Source organism: Mus caroli, chromosome 13, assembly GCF_900094665.2.
Source record: "Mus caroli chromosome 13, CAROLI_EIJ_v1.1, whole genome shotgun sequence".
NCBI classification, from domain to species: Eukaryota; Metazoa; Chordata; class Mammalia; order Rodentia; family Muridae; genus Mus; species Mus caroli.
In genome coordinates, this window is record NC_034582.1 from 40,069,019 (window position 1) to 40,093,113 (window position 24,095).

At 40.5% G+C, this 24,095-nt stretch overlaps 1 protein-coding gene across 1 annotated transcript in view; it reads left to right on the forward strand.

Moving 5' to 3' along the window:
* Positions 1 to 24,095, forward strand: part of Jarid2 (jumonji and AT-rich interaction domain containing 2) — a 184,813-nt gene that overhangs the window by 77,323 nt on the left and 83,395 nt on the right. Inside the window, exon 2 of the mRNA XM_021180733.2 lies at positions 12,307 to 12,442. Within this exon, the coding sequence (XP_021036392.1) occupies positions 12,307 to 12,442 (136 nt within the window). The remainder of the gene's footprint in view (positions 1 to 12,306; positions 12,443 to 24,095) is intronic.

Below are 24,095 nucleotides of genomic sequence, written 5' to 3' on the forward strand. Positions count from 1 at the left end.
AAAAAGAAAAAAAGAAAAAAAAAACAGTCCTAATTAACTCTGCCATCTTTCACATGTACAGAGTAAGTAGTAGCTCAGTAACTTGTACAAGGAAGAGCAGTTTCCCATATAAACTGTAGACTTTGCACACTTAAATACATCTTTCCCATTTCTTTAAGTCTTGTTTCTTGAACTCAGATTAATGTATTAACTAACACATGCCAGCATTTTCTGAGATTTCTATAGGAGACTAGGAACTCTAAATGTCACATGATTGTGACATTGTCCTTCCTGCTTCCTGACAGTATGTTTTCATGTGGAGACACACATCAGATTCTGTTGTTGGTACCAATGCAGCAGAGAATGTATTCATACATTGGGAGGTCGGAATGAGATTCACAAAAGACATGTGTGGTCATCTCTTGCTGTAACCTCCTGTCTTGAATTTATTCTTCATTTGTTTGTACCAATATATAGGGAGCAGAAAATCTGTGGTTTCCTATTCAGGCACTGCTTCTGACAGTGAAGGGAAAGGAAGCTGTGAAAGGTAGCACAACAGATATTTTAGGGTGTGAAAGACAGTTCTGTTCAATTAGAGATTTTATATTGATAAAAAGCATTCTTGGAGTCCAGGAATTCATTAGTTTGGGGACATGTGTGTCTTAGTCATTTTGAGTATGCAGTCTGAACATGTTTACAATGGAGATGATTCGTGTGGACATGGGTTTGCATTCCTTCTGTTGGGTTTGATTCTGGCTTGTTGCTTGTTTGGTGTCTTGACTATTGGGAGAATAGGCAAGCTGCTTTTCAAAGCACAGTTTCTCATTCTCACCACAGTGTAGTTTCCTGTTTTTCACATCTTGACTAAATGATTATGGTTGTTGGAGGATAGCAACTTGTGTGGAGTGGCATTTGTTTGTGATTTTTGTTTTGGGTTTGTTTCTACACTAAGTAGGCCTACTGAGTACTTTACTTAAATTACAATAGAAACCTTGTACCCATCTGAGAAAGCTCTCATCTCTCATCTGGGCTCTTATTTGGACTTCAAAATGTTAGGTCTGAGGGAAGCACTTTAGAGACAGACACATTTTATTCAGAAACAGTATACTGTCCAATACTAAGTCTGTGAACAGTGTTGCAGAGCTTAGTTGTCTGCCCAGAAGGCAGGAAGCGTCACAGTTGAGTGATTTACCCTTCCATCCTCTTCATTGAGAAATAAGAACTGCCAGGAAACCCTTGAGCCAATTCTCCATATCCACATCTCTTATGATTTCAGTGCAGAAACTTATTTCCAGTACTCTGTCAAGTAGTGTTCCCTTACAAGGGAGATATGGTTTGTATTACAAAGATCCTTATGGAAGGAGTAGGGTGCAGGCAGGAGAGGAAAACGAACTGTGGTACTCATGCGTACTTGAGGGAGGGAGGGGGTCTCTGCAAAGCAGGGTACATAGGCAGCCACTGGAAGCTAAAGAGGCTAGAAGTTAAGTTCTTTGAAAGTAGCTGAAAACAAAGAAGGCTAAAGTTAGTCACCCAAGACAAGGTGTGATATGCACACATGTAACAACACTGTTTTGACTTCTAATATTACACTAACTTTTTGAGTGTAGAGACACTTTGAGAAAACCTGTATTCTTGATCAACAGGCACACCTATTACAGACTACAGATGGGCATACACAGACATGGGTCGTAGTTCACAAGTGGACATTTAGATGCCTTCATAATGTCAAAAATAGGTTTTTATAGAGTGTGGGTCCAAATTTGAAATGAACAAATTACTTGAATTAGCTTTGGGGGCTCCTTTGAATTTCTTTGAGTCTCCTCCAATGACTCTCCCCCTTAAGGAAGAGAAATGTATTTTCTAAAGAAAGTTAAAACAGTTTAGACTTGGTTGTAGAATGCCCAGAGAATACTTTGGAAAAGTAGTATTTGAATAAGAAAAGAAGATCAGCTAAAGTAAAATACACAGGGAAAGAGGTGTAAGAGAGAGGAGAGGTGTGGAGTCAGTCCTGCTGACCACAGCACGGAGGAATCCTGAAAGTCCGTGAGAACTTTGTATTTAACCTTGTGAACATGGGCTCCTCCTCCCCTTGTTGCAATCTCATAACCCTGTCCTTTTGAGTTGTGAGTCTAAATTACAGGGGCAACTGTGGACATAGAGCTTTAAACACATTTCAGACGAACTTGCATTTTGTTTACAGTGCCCGCACTAATAATTCCTTTGCATTCACTACTTTTTGCAGTCTTGATTGAAGGAAAGTAATTAGTTTTGTTTTGCATACAATCAAATGACAGTACAATTGATATGTTTGTTCAGTTAATGGTACTTCTAGAACTTTTACCAAGTTAATTTTACTGGGGTTAACATTTTCAAAGTAATTTAATTTTTTTAAGTCAAATTAAGTAACATGGATTTATATCAATAGAATCACTTCATAGCTGCATGACATCTTCTATACCAGTTACTATGAAAAGATACACAGTGATAATTGCCCAGATGCACAATTTATTAAAAATTATTTTTTTATTGGTAAATGTTTTTTTTTTTTTTTTTTTGGTTGTTGTATTCACCTACCTATTTTGGTTGTCAATTGATAGGCATTTGGGCAGTGTATTGGCTTGTTAACTTATTTATTACGCTATACCGTCCAGTCTGGTTTTAGACTTACTATTTTCCTGCTGTTGCTAATAATTCTGCTGTGTCCCCTTTTTCTTGCTTATTTTTGGGGTGGGTGTCATGGTGTATGTTTTGTGTGGGTATGTAAGTCGAAATAAGATGTATGATATTTAAAATTCTTAGTTGTACCTATATATGACGGTGCAAAACAACACACCTTTAACCACAGTAGGAGGATCTCTGCTCTATTTACTGAGTTCTACTGCTATACCTGCCTTAAAGCACTGCTTGTAAAGGACAGGGCAATAAAGTGTGTGTTGGTTTAGCATGGAATACTGCAGCAAGAACCAGAGCTTCAAACTGCATTAGTCATTTTCCGAGTTTTATTCTGGTATGCTCAAACCTTAGTCCCTAGGAAGACAGACCGCCCAATGGTCTTCTTACCTTGGGACTGCTGTATGATTCCTCATCCATGAATGTCTGTCATGGCTGTGCAGAACAAAGTTCAGGAAGTTCAACTACGGGCATTTATAGCACAAGGTTTTGCAGTTAGCAATGTAGCTGCTGATAGACAGCTAAGGTAGGTTAGTCATATGCCTGTGGCCCTAGCACGTAGTGGAAGCCAAGTATTATGAATTGAAGGCTAGGCCTTGTCTAACTCCCTCCTCCACCTCAAAAAGAAGAAGAAAAAAAAAAAAAGCAAAAAAAGCAAATAAAACTAGTGAGGAGGGTCCAAGGGGGGAGATGTGTAGATTTTTAAAAAAATACCTTTCAATCAATACTAGCTTTAAATCACATTTATTAGTATGGATATTGTTTTATATATATTTTAAGAACCATTTCAATATAGTCAATAGACAACTGTCAATGAATGTAAGCTGTACTATGCAATAGGTGACGGTACAAGGGAACTAGACCTAGCAACTGATAGCAGCATTATGTATGGATAGGTCCTTCCTTTTTACATGTTTTCTTGAATAGATAGAGGCTTTAAAAAAAAATGCTTTAGAAGAATAGGTTATTTTATTCTGATTTTTTAAGCCAGAGATTTAAAAACATTTTAAAGAGGTTTTGTGGACCTGTGAGATGGCTCAGTGGGTCGAAATACTTCCAGTTAACCACTCCTCCCAGCAACTATTGGGATAGGTTAAAGGGTCCACAGCAAGTGTGCACATACAAATAAGTTAATAAGAAATAATAATAAAAAAAAGCTTTAAAGGAATGTATGGGAAGTAACACCTGGAGCATTAAGAAATTCATTTTCAGTTAAATTCAAGTGTAGATTGCTCAGTGTGGGTTGCACTCTACTCTCTGTAAAGCCAAAAATGGTTGCATTGGGTTTCAGTGTTCGCTCCTTAATAAGGCCATGCTGTGTTGTGTAGCTCACAACCACCCCCTTTTCTGTCCTCCTCTCACTTGGGTAATTACACTCTCCCCTACCTTGTCCATATAATTTTTTTGTGATGTTAATTTCACAGGTGTTTTTTCCCTCCCTCCCCCCTTGTTCTTGTATTGTCACTCAGAAAGTTGGCTCCCGTTCCTGTTTATGGTAATTACCAGAGAACTTTTTCTCTAGGGGAGTACCTGCTGTCTTTCTTTGTGGGGAATTCTGTTAAATTTTGAAAATGGCTTCTTTGAGGTCAGGAATTTGATCTGACTCTATCAGGCATTTAAAATTTTTCTTTATTATGGCAGTTTTTTTCACCAGCAGTTAATGTAAATGTAAATAAAAACATTTCTTCTAGTCAATTAATTTGTATTTAATTGCTATTTTTGATGAAGGAGGGCTCTGTTGAATCATTTTAACCGCTGGTGATAAGGTTCAGGGATAAATGCATCTGGGATCAGAGTTTGATTCCTGGGACACTAACAGTGCAGAAAGCCTATAAGATGTTCTGATCTGTGCGAACACATATTCTCAAGGAGTGGATACAGAAATAAAATAATTATCAGTCCTTTCAAACTTCTTCCCTCTGATAGCTTCAGGGAACAGTCAGTTCTTTGTACCCATGCTGCTATTCCTGCATCCGTTCATCCCTCTGTAATGTTGGGAGAACAGAACCTGCTTGTCTGTGACTCGGAAGGATATTTCCTCATTCATTTGGAGCTGTGGAACAGTATAGTTCAGTTCCTGGAAGGTGGCAGGTGCTAGTTTTGTGTTTCAGTGAATAAAATGTTTTGTGTCATCTAGAGCCCTTGGGTGCACTGCTCACACACCCCCCCCCCACTCCCCCCATTTAGGAGAACATTGATTTCTCATTTTAGGCAATTATTACTTTCAAGGAAATGAGATGTTCTGATAATCTATAATTTTAGCAGTTGTCTATTTTTGCGAGTCCGATAATCTATGATTTTGCTTTAGCAGTAGTTGTCTATTTTTTTTTTTTTTGCGAGTTTCATTTTCCGAAAGCTTCATCTCTTCAACAAATACCATCTAATCCCAAATGCCTGCCAATTAGACTTAATAGAGAATGTCCACAATACAGAGTTTAATGCAATACTGATCCCATTAAAGGTGTGAGCACAGACATGCCAGTACTGTCTTTAGAATGTTGATTGTGAGTTTATTTTATTCAAGGCAAAGGCCATATCAAAATAGAGTGAGGGCCTGAGCTGTCACAGCTGTGTGCCAGTGTCCAGTGTCTGTAGCCTCTGCTAGTGGAGTTTCACTGGTGTTTCCTAGCCAACTAAAAGAAGCTCAAAACGTGAGCTCCAGGTTCAAAGGAAGGAAAAGTAGATGGGAAACAGACACATTTGTAGAATAGTGAAATAAACTAAAGCTTATCCTTAGATTAGGACTAATGTAAGTAGATTCTTATTGCAGCAGACCTCTTGTGGTAAGCATCTTATGGAATTGTTTGCTTTTTGTTATAAAACCACAAGCCATTGGCAGGTAATTGAGATAGACATGGCTGGTAATGAAACCTATTTGTTTCCTTCCTGTTTATGTGAGGCTATGAAAAAAGGTCGGGGGTGTTGTGTTATATTTATTTCATGAGAAAGTCCACTGTTGATTTACAGTTGAATCACAGGGCAAATTGTCACTATTCGTGGAACATGAATATTAATTGCCTGGTATCTATTTGCTTTGATTGAGGGTGACAAAGATACTGAAATAATCTCTGCCTGAGATCTTGACACCTTCTCAATAAGGGAATCAAGGAAATAAAGAAGTGTTTGGTAGATAGGATCTGAGAACTTATCCAGGCTGCCCCCTCTCCTGTATTTGCAGGTGCCTTGAGTTAGGCAAAGTGATATATAGATATATTTAGTTGTTCACTGTCGGGCAGTTGTTTTAGAGACAGTATGAGAAGCGAAGCTATTTGGGACAGGAATTGGTTGGTGGCCTTTTGTAGAGGTGGTTGAGAGCCTGATTGATGTTTAAGTGTGTGTCTCATAAATTTAATGGCAGAGAATAATTTCCTCGTTCCAGAATAAATGGAAGCTGGATGCCTATAGTGTATACTGACTATCCTGTTAGTGTCATTTGGTTTTCTTGCTTACTCTTCATAGCAAGTTCCAGGTCAGCCTCTCATTTATACACAATACAGAAGTGAACATAAAACCAGAACAAAAAGCTACAAATTTACAATCCATAGGTAGCCATTGATAGAATTCACTGGTGGTGAAATGAGCCAATTAAAGTCGAATATAGTATGAAGGCAGGTTTAATGGGGGCAGGAGTTGGTCAGTGTTGACAGTGGGGGGAGTGGGGGAAGAACGGAAATGTCTGGATTATATTTTGAAGGACCTCTTGTGGATAGGAAGCCCAGCCCTGGGCCTAGAACGTTTAAGGTAGAGGGCAATGCATGTCATCCATGCTATCAGCATACCAACAGAGGGATGCTGAGAGAGCCTGTAGGCCAGGAGACTAAATATGTGATATAACGCATCTCATGTTTTGGTTTGTTGAGTGTTTTGTTTGGGCTTGTTGTGTGTAGTTCTGACTGTTCTGGAACTGGTTCTGTAGACCAGGCTAGCCTTGAACTCAAGAGATGGATTAAAGGGGCTTACCACCACACATGGTGGAAGGAAAATGTTAAAGATTCCCAGAGGTCATGTGCATTGAGACGCCGAGGGCATACTTTTAAAGTGTGATAGGTACATCAATGAGATTTTCGTGTGGCAGATAAAAAAGAGGGGGCTTATGTATGGTAAATGAATTTATTAAGGATAGCATGCTCCCTCCTCTCTCCCTCTCCCTCTCCCCCTCCCCCTCCCCCTGGGCAATTAGGATAGTTTTCATGAAAGTCCATGAGGGTTAAAGTTGCATACATTGTTTCTTCTCATCTTTGAACAGTAGTATTGGTAATGTGTCTTACCAAGCCCTATTATAGGTATTTTGTTTGCCATGTGTTTCAGCACTTTTCACAGATTTCCTTTGACGCTCCTGTTTTGCTGTTCTGGTGCTCCCTATAACCATCATGAGATCGAAGGCAGGATGTGATCCGCAGTGTTATATAAATAAAGTGTGGTGATGTTTCATAGGCTTATTATAAAAGGTAAAAGGCTGGAAACATACTATGTGGTGCACAGCAGCATTCCAGTGCAAAAGGAAGTAGTAGAATGGGTGGGGCAGGTATTTAAGGGTGTGTCTATAGATGTAATCTATTTCATGTAAGGTAGGGTATTTAGTAGGGAATGGACACAAGGCACAATTAGCTGTTTCTATAACAATTACACTAGTGTAATATTTATGGTCAGACTTGCAGACTCTGTTACTATCAGTAAAACCTAATGATTGGTATAGTTTGTCTGGATGGACAGTGTAGAGGTGTGTATGTGCTGGTGCTTATTTTTGTTGGTTTACTGCTGAGCCGATAAGCCAGCTGGATAGTGAATTAGCTTGTAAAGGGACTCAGTAATGTTCCGTGGGAAGGAGCGTATTTTTAACTCCTTGCTCATAAGCCAGGGTTTTTGAGTGAAGTAGAGGCAAAAGAGAATCACAGTCATATGGCTTTGAGTGGCCTCAGTCTCCAGTGTCTTGGTTTATAGCCTTGATTTCTGGAAAGTAATTTAAAAGCATATAAAATTATATTAATTTTATTATTATTATAAATTATAATATATTATAAAATTATATTATATTTTTATATTATACACAAATATACTATTGTGTGTGTGTTGGTGTGCGCGTGGCCATGCACACGCACATGGTATGCATACATGCATACATACATATATTGCACTGTAAACTGCATTGTCTTGTACGCTTGGCCCTGACATTGCACTGGTTTCCTTAGTGGTATGTGAAAGTAGTATATATTAGTAGAAGCCATAATATTGTGAAATATGTTTTTAGATTTCTTCCTCAGAAGTATGTTCTATTATTTTCTTTTTACTCCAGTTGGAACTGCACAGTGTTTGACAACATAACTGTATGTCTCAGTGTATTTTGTACTTCACAGTGTTTTTAAATTACTATGGGTTTAACAGTGGCATAATCCTGTGGTGGGTTTAGGAGCATCTGCACAGAATGCTATATATGTATACCTTCTCTGAATGATGGGAAGGCCATGTGTAGCAGGTAGGGTTGAAATCACTTGCAGGATGGTTATGTGGATGGGCACTGAGTATGATGTAATAATATGCATTATCAAATAGCTCATATGGTCACTTGAAATCTTAACCAGTGTCATACACAGTACTGTCTAGAACAAGTTCCTATGATGGAACTTTATAGCTAAGTCATTATTTAATTTTGTGTGAGTGCTTTAATTGTTGCATTGTACATTGTGTGAGTTCAGATAATCCTGCTGTAGATCTGGCATCTTTAAATATGGCAGGATAAGAGATGTAGGAGGGATTAGTTCTGACTACTCTGTTCTGAATGTACCCAGTCATGGCGAAATGTGTAGATATCTTCCTGCCATGCCACTACCTACTTGACAACGGATGTCTGACATGTTCAGACGCAAAAGAGCTGACTTGGCAGCTACCCAGCAGATTTTTATAAAAGCACAGCTGGTGGCCTGAGGTTCAGTCTGTCAGAGCTGTGTTATGAAATAAATCGTTTTCAGCAGAAGTTCCTAATCCAATTTCAACTGTAACTTTAAAAAAAGGGCAGTGATCAAAGTAAAGCCACATTTATTTAGGGAGTAAAACTCCTTGTATTAGCGTTTTCAGGCTCATTCTTTATCCCAAGAAAGGGTTCTGAGAAAACTTTGTTATGTTTTTATTTTAAAATCAAATTCACCCCCTCTTAGAAAGTTTCCTGGATGCTTTTTTGGCTTTTGGCTGTGAATTATATTTTACCAGCTTTTTTTTTTTTTTTGGATGTTTTAGAAAAGAGTTTTAAAGCATGGATTAGCATTGAATTGATCTGAGAGGATTCTGTGGAAGGAAACTTTTCCCAGTATCAAAGTGACAGAAGTGGCCATGCCCCAAGTTGAAGTTACATCCTTTCTGCAGCCTTTCTCTGAGTGCTTTTCATCCCCTCTGCCTTTCACTGCCAGGGAAGTGTTTAGTCCCTATCAGGAAGCACTGTTGAGTTCCACTTTATTTTAAGTGTATTATTATGTAATATTATTTATGTATATGGGTGTTTGATTGGTGCACGCACCACTTGTGTATATAGTGCCAGCAAATCCAGAAAGTCCAGTAGAGGGTTTCAAATCTTTGGAACTGCAGCGAACCACCATACTGTCTCTTGGAAACAAACCCGGATCCTCTGGAAGTGCAGCCTATACTTTTCAGCCCCCATTTTTTACTGTTTCTTCATTGTTTTTGTTTGTGTGTGTGGTCCCCCNCCCCCCCCCGGTTTCCTCAGTATAGCCCTGGCTGTCCTAGAACTTACTCTGTAGACAAGGCTGGCCTTGAACTCAGAAATCCGCCTGCCTCTGCCCCCTGAGTGCTGGGATTAAAGGCATGCGCAACCGCACCTGGCTTCTTCTTGTTTTAAACTGTTGTTGGAACAGGATAGCATTGTCTTGTAGAATGATTTAACTGCTGGTACCTGAAATATTATCCAAGGAGGAGGAAATGGCTGGGCATCCTGCCTTTTCAGATTTGTCATGCCACCACTATCAGCTGAGCAAAGAAATCACAATTAGTCCATGAAGTACATTGAGGGCGCTTGGCTATCAGTGAGCACTTATGAGACCTTGGTATCAATTCAGACAGTGGCATTTTCATAGTCTGAGTCTCCATGAAGGTCATCTGTACATGGCCTGGAAGATTTGGTTCTGTGTGGATTTGGTTCTCCCTTCCATCTTTGTAGGTTGTGGAAAATGACATCTAATTGCTGAGCTGTCTCCCTAGTCCAATGTGTCCACCACTTCCTGAGATTCTTGTTTTGGAACTTGGAACAGCTGAGGATTTTGCATTCTAATTTCTGTCAAAAGTATTTTGCCTAAATATCAAATTTGCTTTCTGACCAATTGCCTCCCCACCCCTTTAAAAAAATAATATTTTAGGATTGCTCCAAAGGTTGTCAAATAAGTAGCTAAAGAAAAGAAACTCCGCTCACAGTGAACATGTTGCTTGGGTATGAGGAATTTCTTTTCACTATTGAACTAACTTTCTATCTGTAGGGAGGGAGAGCCATGATGCCTACCATGGGTAAGACACTTTTCCAACCCCCAAGATAGAGATGCTAGATTTAAAAAGGGTTTAGGGCATGAGACTCTTGGAAGATCTAGAAAAGCAGGAACCTATACAGATATGGTTGTGTATGAGCAACACATGTGTAATGTTTTTCTTCCAGTACTATGACTGGCATTAAATTATGTCCATGCCTACATTCAGATAAAGACTTTGTCTTCCTTTCATCTAGGTGGGCTAGAGTGTCGGAGGCAGTATGTACATGGGTTGCTGAGAAGGCGAGATGTAGTCAAGCCTTTTGTGTTTAGTGATGGTTGGATAATATAAAGGTAGCAGAGGTTAAATCATCAACATGGCTGTAATTCAGGCACTTCACAGTAGATGTTGTCTGAGGTTGAAGAGTAGGAAGGTAAGTATGGGAAAAATGGGGTGGATTGTGGGAGGAGGGAAATAAGGATGAAGCCCTCTGCTCAGTGCTTTTCTCCTCAGGCTTCTATTCTGATCCTATCATTCTGTAGACTGTTCTGTGTATGGCACCTCAGAATGAGGAGATAGCCACAGCAGAATGTGTGGCTGACTAGGAATTTTGCTCTGTGTACCATGCATTGTTAGGGAGCAGTGGGGACCCTCTAGATAGAACTCTGAGTCTGTAAGTTCATTAAGTCATTTTACTAAGGTGATAGGTCCTGACCAGCCATGTAAATGATAAAAAGAATTGTTGTGCATCTGTGTGATTTTTATGTCTAGCACTTGAAACTACAATCTCTGCCATTCATAGCCTGCTTCTCCGGAATGTAAAGTATTTATAGGTGTAATAAAATTGCTCGTGTCAGTAACTCAACCTTGAATGTGGCTTTCTTTGTAGGCATTTCCACCTTCCATGGTTTATTTTTTAAATAGACCTCAGTTGGGGGGTGGGGTAGTTGATTCTTTTATCTAGAGCCCTAGTCAAGGTAAAGACTCCAGCCTTCACAGAAAACAGTAAATCTTCATTGGAGTTTCATAGGCAGAGCTGCTTTGGAACTTTGTGGTTTATAAACTGTTGATGGAGGAAATATTAGTTTGTAATCTTACATCATTGTTGTGGAGACACATGAAAAGAATGAGAATGGGTAGTAGAGATGAGAATTTCACTGGCAGCTTTAATGAATAGGCCCTGGATGTGTAAAAGGTGGCTCTTAGCCTGAGAAGCCCATCTCCCACCTGTAGTTAACACTATCACTTGGTTGCAGGTTTTCTACTTGGACAGTCATATGAAAACTCAAGGGAAAGTTAATTCCGTCACATTTCGCTCTTCATGTGTTATATATCCGCATCATCTGCCTCTTGATTAATTATTTGAATTCCACAAATGGGGTGTTACTTAAAAGCCTCATGTTGCTGGTTCTAATGACTTTGAAAGTCCCTGGTGGCATGCCTCTCATTACAGGTTTAGCAGTTATTTGTAATTTTTAGGTTAGGTTGGCACAGTTTCTTGGTTTTTCTTGGTCCTCTAAAGGTGCTGCCCTGCAACAGTATACAATCTTGGCAGGCCTATCAGGAGTGAAGGAGTTCTAGTTAGGGCAAGGTGGAAGTGGTATCTTGTTTCCTTTACTCTATCTAAAACAGTGGTTCTCAGCCTAGAGTGATGGAACTACCCCTTCTACAGGGCTTGTCTGAGACTATGGAAAAAACATTATACTATGATTCATAATAGTAGCAAAATTTCAGTTGTGAAGTAGTGAAAATATTGTTATGGTTGGGGGGGGTGTCACCACAATATGAGAAACTGTCTCTATTAGAGGGGCACAGCATCAGGAAGGATGGGAACCACTGATCTAGGAGACCCTTGATGGGGAGATTGGGGTATGCAGGAAATCAGGGTACTTGCTTGCATTCCTTCATTGGAGGATTTCCGTGAGTTTTACGCAGAAGGAATGTATTACCATTTCATACTCTGGTACTGGATCATATAATGCTTGTTAGGAATGTGACATGCAACACCCCATCACCCCACTCTGTCCAGGATTTTTACATCATAGATCAGGGTGTCCTTAAATTTATCTGTTTTTTTTTTTTTTTTTTTTTTTTCAAGAGTTAGATATATCCACTGCACCCAGTAGGAATTTTACAGTGAAATATGGGTCTGAATATTTGTGTGTCTGAGTTTCAGTAATTCTCCTTCCGCAGGATGACAGCGATGGGATCCCGTGGTCAGAAGAGAGAGTTGTACGAAAAGTCCTGTATTTGTCACTAAAGGAATTCAAGAATGCACAGAAAAGGCAGCACGGGGAAGGCCTTCCCGGGAGCCTGAAGGCGGTAAATGGTGAGTTGAAAGTGGAACTGGATGGAGTCTTTCTGTAGTGCCTTGTTCTGACTTGGGCACAAGCAAGCTTACTAAGCTAAGAGTTTTGGCTGTATGAATATATATTTCAGACATCCTATTGTATTTATAGATATATTTTTATGTTTCTTTACAAAATAATAAATATTTGGGAAGGTGTGTCAGTCTGGTAGATTTTATGAAATCAATGTGACATCTATTTACTTATTCATCATGTATGTACGCATGTTACCCTGTATCTTCTATGTATGTATGTATGTATGTAATCTACCCAGTGAGTGCACAGGAACCTTTAATGATCTTGTTGGAATGTGGAGACTTGTACCCTACATGAGGAAATATTCTAAAAACCTACTGCCCTTTGTGCTATGTGCTACCAGCCTGTGAGCACCCTGTTGGCTTCCTTGTTGACCAGTTGATATAAGGCATGGGTGTACAACAGTTAGAATGCTCAATCTCTTCCTGTGATTGTCAACAGATCTGGAAAAGTGGAGGGAACTGGCCCTCACATTTCTTACTTTCTCTGCCTCTCATTCAGTAGCATTTTAAAAGATGAATGCTAAAGTAATCAGAAAACATTTGGTTGTTATCTGGTTCCAGGTGTGATATATTTCATAGTCTATTGTATGTTCCTTTATTACATATTATTGAATGAACCGTGTTTATGTTCCACTTTGTACTTGGCTAACAACAAGAAAACCACAGGAAGAGACCTTGTTGTTGTTGTTGTTGTCTTATAGGTTTGGCTTTGGAAACAGTGGAATCAGCACTTAGAGTGTACTAACTAGCTGCCATGTTATAGCTCACAATGCCTTCCAGCATTTCTCCTCTGCCTCCCTGCAACCTCCAGTTTCTCATGTGTGTATATGATGATTATGGAAATAAGAGAATCATTTGGATTTTGGTTTTTACCTCTCTCTTGTCTGAGATGGCTTTGCTTGCTACTGTGTTGCACCAGTTCCCTTTTGTTTGCCTTAGTTGGAAACTCAGTACTCCAAGGTTTCTCCTTGGAAGTAATAGTTATAGAGTGGATCTGTTTGTTGACTCATTTTATAGGGTCATGGCATGGTTTTCTTTTTTCTTTTTTTAAAAAGATTTATTTATTTATTTATTTATTCATTATATGTAAATACACTGTAGCTGTCTTCAGACAGTCCAGAAGAGGGCGTCAGATCTCGTTACGGATGGTTGTGAGCCACGACGATGTGGTTGCTGGTATTTGAACTCTGGACCTTCGGAAGAGCAGTCCGGGTGCTCTTACCCACTGAGCCATCTCACCAGCCCCAGGATGGTTTTCTAAGACCACTTCTGTGAACTCCACTATGTACCCAACTTGTTTTACAGTTTTTTTTTTTTTTTTTTTAAAGATTTATTTATTCCTGTGATTGTCAAACAGATCTGGAAAAGTGGAGGGAACTGGCTCACATTTCTTACTTTCTCTGCCTCTCATTCGAGACGGGGTTTCTCTGTATAGCCCTTGCTGTTCTGGAACTCACTCTGTAGACCAGGCTGGCCTCGAACTCAGAAATCCGCCTGCCCCTGCCTCCTAAGTGCTGGGACTAAAGGCGTGCGCCACCACTGCCTGTATTTTATGAGTACACTGTAGCTTTACTGATGGTTGTGAATCATCATGTGGTTGCTGGGAATTTGAATTCAGGATCTCTGCTCATCTGGTTGAGCCTGCTCCCTCTGGCCTAAAGATTTATTTATTTATTATTATATATAAGTACACTGTAGCTGTCTTCAGACACACCAGAAGGTCTCATTATGGATGGTTGTGAGCCACCATGTGGCTGCTGGGATTTGAACTCAGGACCTTCTGAAGAGCAGTCAGGGCTCTTAACCACTGAGGCATCTCTCCAGCCCCTGTTTTACAGTCTTAAGATGGTGCTCTATCTTCTTACTATTTCTTGTATGGGTGTTTTTTTCTTTATGTATTATGTGTGCACCATGTGCAAACCTAGGGTCTGAGGAGTCCAGACAGAGCATCAGTTCTCAGGCCCTGGAGCCAGAGTGGGTTGCCATGTGGATTCTGGGATTTGGACCTGGAGCTCCAGAAGAGCAAGAAGCACTCTTAACCTTTGAGCCATCCTTTCAATTTGACCTACTGAGGATCCTTTTGATTTCAGCAGTGCTCATTTGAGCCAACATGTATTCAAAAGGGTCATTTGGAGAATTATGTAAATTCTAGATGGCATTTTTCCATTTCTTGGTTGCAACAGAGTAAACTGTAAGCCCTCTGTAGAGAGTATTTCTTGAGATGGTTTATTATACAGTATTTTTCCTGGTTTAATTCGTGAATATTTGAGTGATGAGAGAGAAATCATTGGATTGAATCCTAGAGTAAGAGTGGAGCAGGAGTGTTGTCTAGGAGTAGCAGTCAGTGCCTTAGTAGTATTCTTTGTTTATTTTCAGCAATTAAATATAAACTTTCCTAACTGGTGTTATGAGAAGGAGTTAGACAGCCATCCAGGATTTATAGTAATGCTACTATTTAGATTTATGAACAAAAGTAAAGATCTTGTATCAGCACCAAGTGCTTCTAACTAGCTCCTGGGATTACACATAGGTGCCACTATGGCAGATCTGTCCTCATCCCCCGTGTACCCTCTTTCTCCAAATCTGTCTCATCTATTTGTTTGTATCTCTGTCATCTGGTGTGCAGGTACACGGAGGTAATCCTGTTTCACCCCTTTGCCCTGTTAAAGCACGGTTTCTCCTGTTTATATTGCTGCTGGTCCACATACTTTAGGCTAGATATTCTGGCCAAGTCTCTGATTTTTTTTCTCTCCCCTCTTGCTTATAGGACTATTGGAATTGTATATGACCACTATATCCTGTGTGTTCTGGGGATCAAACTCTGGTTCAGGCAGCTAGGATTCTTATCTGTAAAGCCTTCTACAGGACTGACTTGCTCATTTGTATTGTTTCAAAGGCTTTTTGGTTGTGAAATGGCTGTTTATATGCCAATTTCTTGTTCTTGTTGATGTTATTCAGGCTGTTTCCAAGATCACATTTGTCTCTCTGCAGATCAGGTTTCTTCAGGGCTTGAGTTCCTGGTATTATTAAGAATATTTAACCAGGCAATGTGGTACCTACATTAGTAGACAGAGGCACATGAGGTCTTATACGTTCTGAGACCACCTGAATCTACACAGAGTGAAGTCTGTCTTAGCACAATCACTCCTACACCAGAATCTTGAAGGTAGCTATGCTGAGCAAAGTTTGGTTGTTTTATTGGCAAGAGCCAGAAAGAAAGCACAATTACCAAAATGGGAATAACTCCTTTTTTGTGGGCATACTTTTTCCCACTTAACCCAGAATGCTGTGCAATAGGGTGTTCACCTCCCCTCCACACCTCACCTTTCCTGAAACGCCCCCACCCCCCAAGACCTTGGAGCTGGAGTTGATGTTGAGAATAGAGTGCATGTGCAAGAAGGAAGGGCTTATTTATTTGGCTCACAGTTCAGGGAATGCAGCCCAGTAAGAAGGGAAGGCATGATGTCACATTGCATCCATAGTTAAGAAGCAGAGAATATACAGGAATTGTAACTAGGCCATGAAATCTCCAGAAAAGCTCCCCCCCCCGCCCCCCACATCCAAACCACACCTCCACATGAGAACCAATTGTTCAGAAAGCCTGTGGGTGGCTTGCATATCTGAACCAGTACATTTCTTATGGTAGGATATCCCATCCCTATATGTTCTATAGGTCATGTGTAGCCCTGGCATGGGTGAATGGGGTTGTGGCTGTGAAACAAGGAGGAATTTATTGACTTAAGTGGCAAAGGGCAATGGGGAGCTTTCTCTGTCACAGTACTAGAGCTTGGGTCCCACCTCCCGTGTTTCTCAGTTGTCTGTCATTCCGGCTTCCAAGGAGCCAACACCCTCTTCTGGTTTTAGTAGGCGCTTGCCCACCTCTGTGTTTATATACAATTTCTAAAGAAAACTTGGCTTAATTCTCAGCCATCAGATGACATGGTTCTACTATTTTAGTTTTTATTATTATGGAATGTATATGGTAGCAGTAAAGGTTGACCACACAGCCTTTACTAGGAGGGGAGGTGTCTAGTGGTAGGGTGGTGCTTTTTTAAAAATTGAAAATACCATTTTTTTCTCCTCCCAGATCCTTCCCACTTCTCTACCCACTCAACTTTGCTCTTTTAATCTCCCTCCTCTCTTTTCAAACAACAATCCCACTAAAACAAAACCAAACCAATATTAAGACACAAGGCATATGACAAAAGACACCCAGGCTAAAATAGATACTCCAGGGGAGGAAACTGGTTTTCTTTTCTTTGCTACCCTATCAGTTGCAGTTAACTTCTTGGTTAGGGGGAAGATCATGTCCACTTGCTCCTCCAAGTTCCAGGACATCTTCTGATTTGAAAACGTGTGCGTGTCCTTGGGTGTTTTAGGGTTTCTGTTGCTGTGAAGAGACAACCCGACTACAGCAACTCTTCTAAAGGAAAACATTTCATTGAAGTTGACTTTTTCAGAGGACCATTATCATCATGGCAGGAACCATCACAGTATGCAGGCAGATATGCTGCAGGAGAATTATCTTTTTTGAATGTACATTTGGTAGAGGTTTTGTTGAGTCACATAGGCATTTACTATGTAGGCATTTATTTTGCAGTAGCAGAATTGGAATTATAGTTCAAATTATAGAGCTGGGATTTCAGATGATAATCTGAATTCAGAGCACATGGTGGAATACTCAATCTTCCAAATTATGTTGAACACAGCATGCTTTATTTCCACTTGGCCATTTTTATTATTATTATTTTAATGCTTTTGTCCTTGTTAAGCTTTTTAAAAAAATGTATCTGTATTGTGTTCTACCTGCATGTATGTCTGTGAGAGGGTGTCATATACCCTAGAACTGAAGTCACAGATAGTTAGGACTTTCTGTGTGGATGCTGGAACTTGAACCTAGATTTTTTTGGAAGAATGGTCAGGGCTCATAACCGCAGCACTATTGCTCCTGCCCTTTCTCCTGTCATTTAAAAACAAAGATGTTTCCAGCCTATTGCTTCTTCTATAGGACTTTCTAAGAAAAATTAAAAAAAAAAAAAAAACCAAAAAATAGTGTTAGTTTCACATTGAAAGTGGTTGACTTAATTTTCTTTAAAGACTTTCACTAAATGCTCGCATGATTAGCCCTTTGCCCCCAGCATTTGTGTGAAGGAGTTGGGTGGATGTCTGCTGTTAATACAGAGAGCTAACATGTGAGCCTGTGTTTGAGTGGCTGATCTCAGCCTTCCACTTCTACAGGGCCTGTAATAACGTAAATGGACACAAGATATCATAGACCTCCTTTTTATGTCATAAAATTATGTGCACCTTCCATCTTACTTTTGTGCTCCAGAAGTGACAAGGCCTGCAAGCCTTTGCCTTGTTAAGGAAGTCCATGAGCTGTTTCATCAGTGGTGTGGATTGACTGTAGGACTTAACGTCGTTATTGCAGTTCCTTGCTGGAGCTGGGTGGATGGGTGTGGCAGTGTAGAGAACTGTTGGTGGCAAGCCTTCTGCTCCCTTGCCTGTAGATTCTGCCCCCTTCCCTGGCTGTAATGAAATGACGGGTTATTGAGAAAGCTTCTGGGGGATGGGAACCTTGGCCAATCTCTCAAGGCCCTTGGGCCTGCTGGGGCTAAAATTAGGAACATTTAAATAATAACATGCTACACAAATAACAAGTACACGTAATTACACAGTAAGAGAGGGGAGCTATTAGCTGTATTTGAATTTCATTTGCTCCCTATAAATGTCATCTCAGATCAGCAAGCCCTTTTGGCCAGCAAAACAATTTTGAGTAGATTTAATGGAAGCTGTATTTCTTTCTTTAGACGTACAGCAGGCAGGAATGTAATAGTTAAGTTGTTCTTCATATTTCACAGTTAGTGTTGGAAGCCTCTAGCTGTGGTTTGTGCACTCAAGCCATCAGAATAAATGAGAATAAAATGGATGAGGAAAACTGTACCTTAAGAATGGAGTAGCAGTTTGCTTATCCAGCTCAAGCCTGGTAATGCCTTTTTGGAGTAGACTCCTATTTAATTAATTTACCACTCAGATAAATAGCAAGTAGTTACTCTTTTTTAATAACAAAAAAAAAACCCATTTAGTACACAAGTTATTAAATAGTCGGATTGCATTTTGAAAACATTACAGTGATTCCTTGTCCCTCCTGCCCCTGTGTTCTCCTAGTCTCCCTTTCATATCCCATGTGCCATTTTGCTCATCCTGTGTTGCCTGTGGTTACCCTCCCTTGGTGTCCTTTCTAATTTTTTTTCGACTAGGCTTTTAATGATGTAGCTGGATTTTTTTTTTTGTTTTGTTTTGTTTTTTTTTGAGACAGGGTTTCTCTGTAAATCCGCCTGCCTCTGCCTCCCGAGTGCTGGGATTAAAGGTGTGCGCCACCACGCCCGGCTGGAATTTGTTAATTAGAAGTGCCTCAGGAATGGAGAGGTATTTACTAAGGTGACCATGGTTCTGGGTGATCATGGTTCTGTAATTCAATCATAGAAGCCACAAACCTAGTTTTTGGTTCTTTACCCTCCTCTGCTTTGGTCATAGTCCCTTGAGGTCATCAGTCACCTTGAGGTGGGTAGTTTCGAATGCATGGGCCTTTCCCATCATTCTGGCACGTGGTTCATTCAGATGGACAATCTTCTGCCTCACTGTCTTTTTTTTGTTTTTTTTTTAAAGATTTATTTATTTATTTTATGTATGTGAGTACACTGTAGCNGTACAGATGGTTGTGAGCCTTCATGTGGTTGTTGGGGATTGAATTTTTAGGACCTCTGCTTGCTCCAGTCAACTCCGCTCACTCAGTCCCTGCTTGCTCTGGCCCAAAGCTTCATTTATTATTATACTTAAGTACACTGTAGCTGACTTCAGGCACACCCGAAGAAGATCTCATTACGGATGGTTGTGAGCCACCATGTGGTTGCTGGGATTTGAACTCAGGACCTACAGAAGAGCAGTCAGTTCTCTTACCCTCTGAGCCATCTCCCCAGCCCCTGCCTCACTGTCTTGAGTGCTGGGGTCATAGGCATGTACCACCACTCCTGATGTCACTACTTTTCTGATGAAATTGTGTGTCTAACCATGATGCCCAAGTTGAATTGCCTTGGAATGTCTTTCACTCTCATGGAACATTAACTGGTACAAAATGCAAAAAAACAAAAGAGATTCCTATAGAATAATTAGGTCAGAAGTCCACATAGGAACCTGGGGAGTCAATAAGGCTAGCAGGGAGGCAGTTGTTAAGGGCCCATTTTTCAACAACCATGAAAAGGCTGCATTGAAGACCTTGCAGAAGGTCCTTGAGATGAGTTAGGCCTTCTAATCAAAGAGTGCAACTGATGCTGTCAGTGACAGAGGCTGGGACTTGAAATTAAGCTCTACTGGAGAGTAGCTGCCAGGACAGATGTCCATGACTGGTGTATGTGTTTGGGCTGTGGATGAGGGAGATTAATTGGTAGCAGAGGTCTTTTTAGCGGTATGTAGGTCTGTCTCAATATTTTTAAACAGGAATCTTAAGCCTTGATGAGGAGCTTAATTGGAAAGAATGGATCAAACTGAAGACATACTAGAACCTAGAAACCCAATTTAAATGACAACAGTGCCAAGTTTTCCCCGTTCTGGCTGCTCAGAAGTATTTTATGGAACATTTGCAAGAGGAACTGCCTATGTAGGTCAATGTGTTATATCCTGCCTTAGACCTAGTGTCCAACACTCTCAGTCCACCTTGTGCTTGACTTTTGTGAGGGGTGTCCTTGCTGATGATGTCATCTTTTTCATGATATAATGGTCTGTGCATGCAGGGTCACCTGGGGGACTAGGGGAGTTTTTAGATGCTTCATTCTTTTCACATAGTGAGTTTCAGGCCAGCCAAGGCTACATGGTGAGACCCTTGTCTGCTAATGTGTTTCCATAAAGACCTATGATCTGGGTCCTGGCCTTGAAGAGTTGATCCTTGTCACGAGAGTGACTTTAGGTGAATGTTTTATTCAGCATGGTGTACCTGAACAAGATGCTTTAGCAGATGGATACAAAGCAGGATGCTGGAGCTAGAACACTGACTAATTTGGAGGCCTTCTTGTTGATTGGCTTCAATATGTTGGGAAGAAAGCAGTTTCCTGCCTCACCTTAGGGCTAACATAGCAATCCCTTATCACTGACAGTACAGTAATGTTAACATTAGAGAATTGCAGCTTCAGAAAAAGATGCAAACTGTCTTCCTGTTACAGTCTGGTAGGACACAGGGGCAGATTACAGCAGGAGTTCATTGTGTAAGTTGTGTTTTCTTCTGTGCTTATGTGACATTTTCCTGATGATAAGGTAGCAAAATATTTATACTTTTCAAAGTTTATTTGGATGAGATCTTTCTATCTAAGTGGGGAAAAACAGATTCATAGGTAAAGAAAGCTAATGTAGAAGGCAGGATGGTTGAGTACCTCTCAGTGTTGTACAGTGTGTGCAGAAGGATTTATGTGGTGGCCTTGAAAGGAAAAAAATCTGTAGTCTTGATCATGAGAATCCTATGTTGGGCTTTTGGGACGAGGAAGCCCTTCTATATCTATAGTGATTTTGTTTAATAGCCATTTTAGTAGGGCTTAATGGCCATTTTCTAAGTTTAACCCATGTGTAAAGGGCAAAAGACCCCTAGGATCACTAGAAAGTTCTTGATTCCTACACAGGAGTAGGCAGTTGAGTAATAGGATCTGCTTATTAGTGTTCATTCTTGTGAAATGACAAGGCCACATGTGCAACACATTTCATGTTTTAAACTTTAATATGTATATTGATGGTGCTATAAATATTGTTTAGCACAGTGAACTTCTGTAGTGTTGCAGTCTTTGTGGAAATGCCTCCCCCCCCCCCCACTTTGAAAATAAGTTTTGATTTCTAAGCTACATAAATGTTAGAAGTTCTACATACGGTGTATCTTTGAAGCTAGATTACTGATATTCTAAAGTATCTAGTAATACTAGGTATGTATAAACCCCTTAATTTACAGTTCATTTCTTAATCTCTTTTGCTGCCAAATCTCACCCATCCTCTTGGCATACTTTCCCCCCCCCCCCATACCCTTTTCCCCAAAGTTCACAAAACTATATATATAGCTGTCTCATCTGAGGAAGCTGGGAGGATGATAGGAACACGAGTAGCTCAGTAGTTTACCACTTGTGCTTAAGAGAAGGGTCATCTGTGTGCGGCCAGCCCTGAGGATAAATCTGCAGAGTGGGCCACTTCTTCCACATGTCCCCCATTTCTATGAGTGTATCTTATCAGTTCATGCTTTGTGTCTCACTACTGATTTGGCTCTTGGGAGATCTGAAACTCTCTCCTTAAATAAAACCCATTCATTTATTATTTCTTTTGTTTCTTCCATGACCTGGGAGAATTTTCAAAAGGACTCATACTTAGTAATGAATCTTGTGAAAAGCTATTTTATTTTGTCACGGGGACACATGCCTATGCTGCAATCCTAGATACTTGGCAGGCTCAAGCAGTAGATCTTAAGGGTTTGCCACCCTGGGGGTCTCAAAGGGTCTTGTGTCTAATAGATACAAGAACCTGATTCAGTTTTTAGTATTGTGCCACCACTGTTCCCAAAGAGTCCCCTACTCCCCCATGGGATTGCATCTTGCCACCTTCTTTAATACTACTGCACAAGTCTTTGGGTCTAGCTTTGCTAGAAGATAGTCTGATGTGCCACACTCGTGGGCATGATGATCTCATGGTGTTCTATGAGGGGAATTTACCCATTCTGCACGGGACTTTGACTTGTGCACAGTGAGTTACTATGCACTCGTTACTATGTACTCTACTTTATTAGAAGAGTTTTATGCATTTTATTTGGTGTGGGATGGGACGTTGTATGCTGTGGTGAACATGTCAAAGTCACAAGACAGCTTGTCGAGAGTTGGGTCCATGGGGTTACAGAGGTCACTGGGCATGGTGGCAGGCATCCTTAGTCATAGGGCTATCTTCCCAGTTCTTACACAACAAGCACACTAGAAAGAGAGCCTTGTCCCAAAGTGCTCATAGGATTTGCTTCTCTAAAGTCTTATGGTAATTTTAAACATGCACCTCTCTCTACCTTTTGATTCCTGGAAGTGTTCGGATACTAGTGGAAGTGTGCTGTCAATTTATTGTTGCTTGTTACCGTCCCTGTTGATCCTTAAGTTGTTCTGAGAAATGTCATGTGAAAGCACTGTGATGCCTTAGGTTTCTATTTTCTTGAACTGTTTGAGGGACATGCATCTCCTTCCACCAGTTCCTGCAGAGGTGGGGTTGGACTCCAGTGGGAGGCTAGCATCTCCTGTTTGCCTGCTTCCTCCTCTCATTCTCACCACGTGCTACACATGGCCTTTCCAGCCCCTTCTACACTATGCACCCCACAAATGTTTTGCTCTGCTAGCCTTCCCAGACTCTCTTTGCTTGTGTAGAAGTCTTCCAAGGGAATAGGTTAAGATTGCCATCAAGTGGTTGGTCTTGGTAGTGGACAATAGTGTGCACATAATTCCAGTTTCTTAGCCTCTCTGTGCAGAACAGTGAAGTTTAGGAATAGTGTTTGAGGAGTAGTCTGCTCTTACTTATTTGAGCTGATGTATACTCGTTAAGGAGCTGTCAGTGTAATCCCAAACTGTGCCTTGTATCAAAGACAGGTACAGCTGAATCTGGCTGGGTTCAGTCTGACTACTGGAGTACAGGCCAATTAGAAGGAGTGTACCTCAAGATCTGGCTTAAAAGTGCAGTGCGTGTCATCCCCTCAAGATCCTGATCAAAAGTGTGTCATCCTACCTCATGATCTGGATTAAAACCCTTGTGTCTATTCCAGCCTAGAGATCTGGAACACGAATGTGACCACCATTTCTGTCCGATTGTAGTTCATTCCAGATAAAGTCAAATTGACAACCTAGAATAGCTATCCACCCCCTGTCATACACCACTTGACACACAGTTATATCTCCTTATATCATAGATTTTTTTCACTAAATTCAATTCCCAAACAATAACCAGGTCATAATAACGCCTAACACAACATTTCTTGTAAAACCACAGATGTTTATTTTAAATTTACAGTAGGTTCTTGGGGAGCAGCATCCTTTTAGTATCTCAAACACAAATATGATAATGGTTGATTTTAATTGATGTTAAAGAAATTGAAAGAAAATACAAATATGTAAAAAATGTATTCTTAATGAAATACAGTGGAAGCACTTCCGTCAGTTAAAATGCTCATTTCTGCTGGGCGTGGTGGTGCACGCTTTTAATCCCAGCACTTGAGAGGCAGCGGCAGGCAGATCTCTGAGTTCGAGGCCAGCCTGGTCTACAAAGTGAGTTCCAGGACAGCCAGGGCTATACAGAGAAACCCTGTCTCGAAAAACCAAGGAAAAAAAAAAGAGCTCATTTCTGCAACTGCTCACATGGTTCATAGATGGTGTTTATAACTACCTTCTTCTTCTCTTCATTCTATATTATCCTCTGCAAGCGCCTCAGCCCGTCCTGGTTCTTTTCCTGGAAAAGTGACCCTTACCTTCTTTCCTCATGGGTCTGTGTCTTTTGTCATTTTGCCTGGATAGGCTGTTGTAGTTTCCCATTGACTGTAAACAGGGCATGG